At 53.8% G+C, this 3,493-nt stretch overlaps 2 protein-coding genes across 2 annotated transcripts in view; both read right to left on the bottom strand.

Moving 5' to 3' along the window:
* GPN2 (GPN-loop GTPase 2) overlaps positions 1-2,443 on the bottom strand; it is an 11,264-nt gene extending 8,821 nt beyond the window's left edge. The window contains exons 1-2 of the mRNA XM_011955578.1: positions 1,637-2,443; positions 910-1,066 (exon numbers count right to left, since the gene is read on the bottom strand). Of these exons, the coding sequence (XP_011810968.1) occupies positions 910-1,066; positions 1,637-2,047 (568 nt within the window). The 5' untranslated portion in view covers positions 2,048-2,443. The remainder of the gene's footprint in view (positions 1-909; positions 1,067-1,636) is intronic.
* GPATCH3 (G patch domain containing 3) overlaps positions 2,443-3,493 on the bottom strand; it is an 11,502-nt gene continuing 10,451 nt past the window's right edge. Inside the window, exon 7 of the mRNA XM_011955579.1 lies at positions 2,443-3,189. Within this exon, the coding sequence (XP_011810969.1) occupies positions 2,973-3,189 (217 nt within the window). The 3' untranslated portion in view covers positions 2,443-2,972. The remainder of the gene's footprint in view (positions 3,190-3,493) is intronic.

Below are 3,493 nucleotides of genomic sequence, written 5' to 3'. Positions count from 1 at the left end.
GTTTCTCCATGTTGGTCAAGCTGGTCTCGAACTCCTGACCTCAGGTGATCTGCCCACCTCAGCCTCCCAAAGTGCTGGGATTACAGACGTGAGCCACCACGCCCGGTCGAGAGTACTAATTTGTCAAGAAAAGAAAACTGGCCACTGGGACTCTAGTCAACTCCCCTCATACCAGCCCACTTCAATCTTCCCTATTTTGTCCCTGGCCTCCCACCCCTTCTCTGTCTTTCTGCCATGTGAGAATATAGCCTCCTTCTGTGAGGACAGAAGGAGGCTGTCTAGGAGCCAGGAAGCAGGCTCTCACCACATACCAGATCTGCTTGTATCTTGATCTTGGACTTACCAGCCTCCAGAACTGTGAGAAATAAATATTTATTGGCTAAGCCATCTGGTCTATGGTATTTTTGTGATGGCAGCACAAACTGACTAAGACAAGGCCTTTATCCCTACTGGTGCCTCTGCACAGAACAGTCCTCCCTTGGCTGGCTCCTTCTCACCATTCACGTCTCAGCTCAGATGCCACTGCCTCAGAGCAGAAGTGAGAAACTGAGGTCCAGAGAGATGAACTGACTTACCCAGATCACACGGTGATTCAGTGGCAGAGCCAGAATTCAAACTCATGCCTGTTTTATTCCAAAGCTCACTTACCTCACTCCCAAATATTCACTGTCATATCACTTTAATTCCTTTGTAATACCTAACACCATCTGTAGCTCTCTCGTCTCCAAAATCTACACAACGGTATCTAGCACAGAGTGGCACAAAATAAACTGACAGGAGTCAGAACTTGCCTGTGGTTACTGTCAGCAGACCACACAAGGCACCAGAGGCAGCTACCTTCAGCTGAGATGTCTGCTTCATTCTAGCCCAGCTGCTGCCCTGCTCTTCCCCTGGAACAGAAGCTCTTACCCAGCTTCCCATAATGCTCAATGAGATCCATCTTGGAAAGGAGGTTGATGTGGGGCAGCTCCACGTGCAGCATGGTGGCCAGGGAGGTACACAGTACTGAAATGAACTTGGCAGGGTCTGTGCAGTAGTGAGAATCCACCAGGTGGACGGCAGTCAGCTGGGAGGGAAGAGACAGGGTCAGAGTGGCCTGGAGAAACAGGAATCAGCATTCCCTCATGATAATGAGGGCTTGAGGACAGAGGGAAAGCTTTCCCCATTAGTCTCCTTCTGCCTCTGTTTCTTTCCAATAACTACCCTTGTTTCCTTCTCCCAGGAAATAGGAGGCTTTTTTTTTTTTTTTTCTTACAAGATGTCTTGCACTGAGCCTCCCAGTGGGCAAGGGGTTTAAATCCCATGGCATCTGTCTCCACTCTTTCATTTACTTTTGCCCACCAATTTACAACAATCTCCATGCCACTTTCTACATTAACCCCTTCCATACTTCCGAAATCGCCAAGTTGGCTACTAATGCCCATTTTACACGTGAGTAAACTGAGGTTCAGAGTGACGAACTGACTTACCAACACCACACAGCGAGTCAGTAGCAGAGCCAGATTTTGAACTCAAGCCTGTTTTACTCCAAAGCAACTCAGCCCCTACGTCCCTGTGTGACATGGGGGTGTGGCGTCTGTCCTCCCTGTCTCAGTTACTCCATCCGCAAAATGGTCCTCCCCGCCCTGAGACTCACCCTGAGGTCCCACTGCGCCATTTGGGAGAAGATGCTGCGCAGGGCGCCGTGATGCGTGCAGAGCTCCACTTGTCCCGGGCAGTCGAAGAGGAAGTAGTGGCCGCGGAGGGGGTCGAGCTTGGCACGCAGCCAGTCCAGGTTGGCTTCCAGGTACTCCATGCAGTAGAGCAGGCCGCCGTTGGGCCCCAGGCGCAGCGCGTCCATCACGTCGCCCAGCCCCACCAGCTCGCCCACGTCCACGGCACACTCGTACGGCAGCCCCTCGTTGGCCGGGTCCAGGTTCACCACGGCCACGCGCCGGCCCAGCGCGCGCAGGAACTCACTCATGCCCAGGCAGTACGTGGTCTTCCCTGAGCCCGGCGGGCCGATCACCGCCTGCCCGAAGGCCGTGGTCGGAGCGGCCCCCGCCATGGGCCGCCCACCGCCCGGAGCAGGTCAACTCACAGGGAAAACGAGGCGAGCAGCCGCACCGGAGATGAGACTGAGGGCTAGGGACCCAGGACGTATACCTCGTTGGCGGCCAGCGTCACTCGCCTCAGGCAGAACAGCAGGGACAGAGCCGCCCAAGCAGAGTTAACCGGCCAGTATTAACTAGACTAACTCGACTTCCGGACAGCGTCGGAAGCGGCGGGCCAAAGAGAGGAAGTCCCGCCCTCACGGCGGGGACGTAGCTCGACGCCGAGGGGCGGGCGGCGCAGCCGCGTTTTTATTGCCGGGAATGGGTCGAATGTGGGGTCTTTGCGGGAAAATCTCTCTCGGAATTTCCCTGACCTTCCTTCAGACTCGAATTAGAAAAGAAAGGGAGCTCCAGTAGTAAACGTCTTTATTTTTCCGTGACGTCGCACACCCAAGCCACTTCCCGCGGACGCTCTGCTGCAGTCCCACCTAGTGAGGGTAGAGGCGGTGAAGGGCCCGCCCAAGGCCGGCTCTTCCAAGCACCACAAATCCTCTCCTCGTCCAGGTCCCTTTCTCCCTCTTTCTGGCCTTCGTCGGGACACCTTCAGAGTCCCCAAGGAATGCTGTGCTGATAGCCTCACTCAATCCAGCTTTTCAAGGTTCTGCAGGCGGCAAAGGGCAAGCCCAGAGACTAGGGTTAGAGACCAAAGACAATCGGTCGTTACCCCTAATATCCAAGGGGAGGGGACTGGAGGGGGCTTTTTGTAAAAATGCCCGAGGTAGAGAACCGGCAGGCAGGCAGGCTCAGAGCAAAGCACCCTGAACCAGCCACGAAGACTGCTGCTCCCAGACTCCTTTCTGCTTCAGTGGCAGATGAGGCCGGGGCAGAGGGTTCTTATGTAGCTATGAGTGATTCTGACCAATGAAGCCCCCAACCTGGTCAATCAGGCAATGAGGGGCTGTCTGAAGCACAACTGGAACCCCTCACAAAGGCCATGTCTGTCCGAAACTTGATGCTGGTGGGTGGCTGGCGGCGGAGCAGTGACTCCATCTGGTCCTGGGGTAGAGGCTCATCATAGATGGTGGAGATGAGCCCCAGGCCATTTCTACGGGGCCTCTTCAGTTGCCTAAATGGCTGTAGTTTCTCTCCATGGTACCTGGATAAAAACGGGCTCTCAGTGAGAAGACTGCTCTCAAATTCCAGTTACAGGGGTTGGGAGAGGACGGGGAAGTAGCTACTACATCTGGTTTGTCCAAAGACAGAGGCTTTAAATATGGGTCTTTGCTCTCCAGCCCTCTTATCTATCCATTGACAGTGCCAGCAAGAAGGGACCTCAGATAAAATTTTCATTCTGTCACTACAGACTTCCTAATAGTAACCATAAAGTCCAAACTCCTCCAACAAAGGGTATGAATGATCTTGTTAAGCCTTAGGGCTCAGTCTTTAAAAAAAAAAAAAAA

Source organism: Colobus angolensis, unplaced genomic scaffold (assembly GCF_000951035.1).
Source record: "Colobus angolensis palliatus isolate OR3802 unplaced genomic scaffold, Cang.pa_1.0 Scaffold4, whole genome shotgun sequence".
Classification (NCBI taxonomy): Eukaryota; Metazoa; Chordata; class Mammalia; order Primates; family Cercopithecidae; genus Colobus; species Colobus angolensis.
This window is presented reverse-complemented; position numbering and strand designations above follow the sequence as displayed.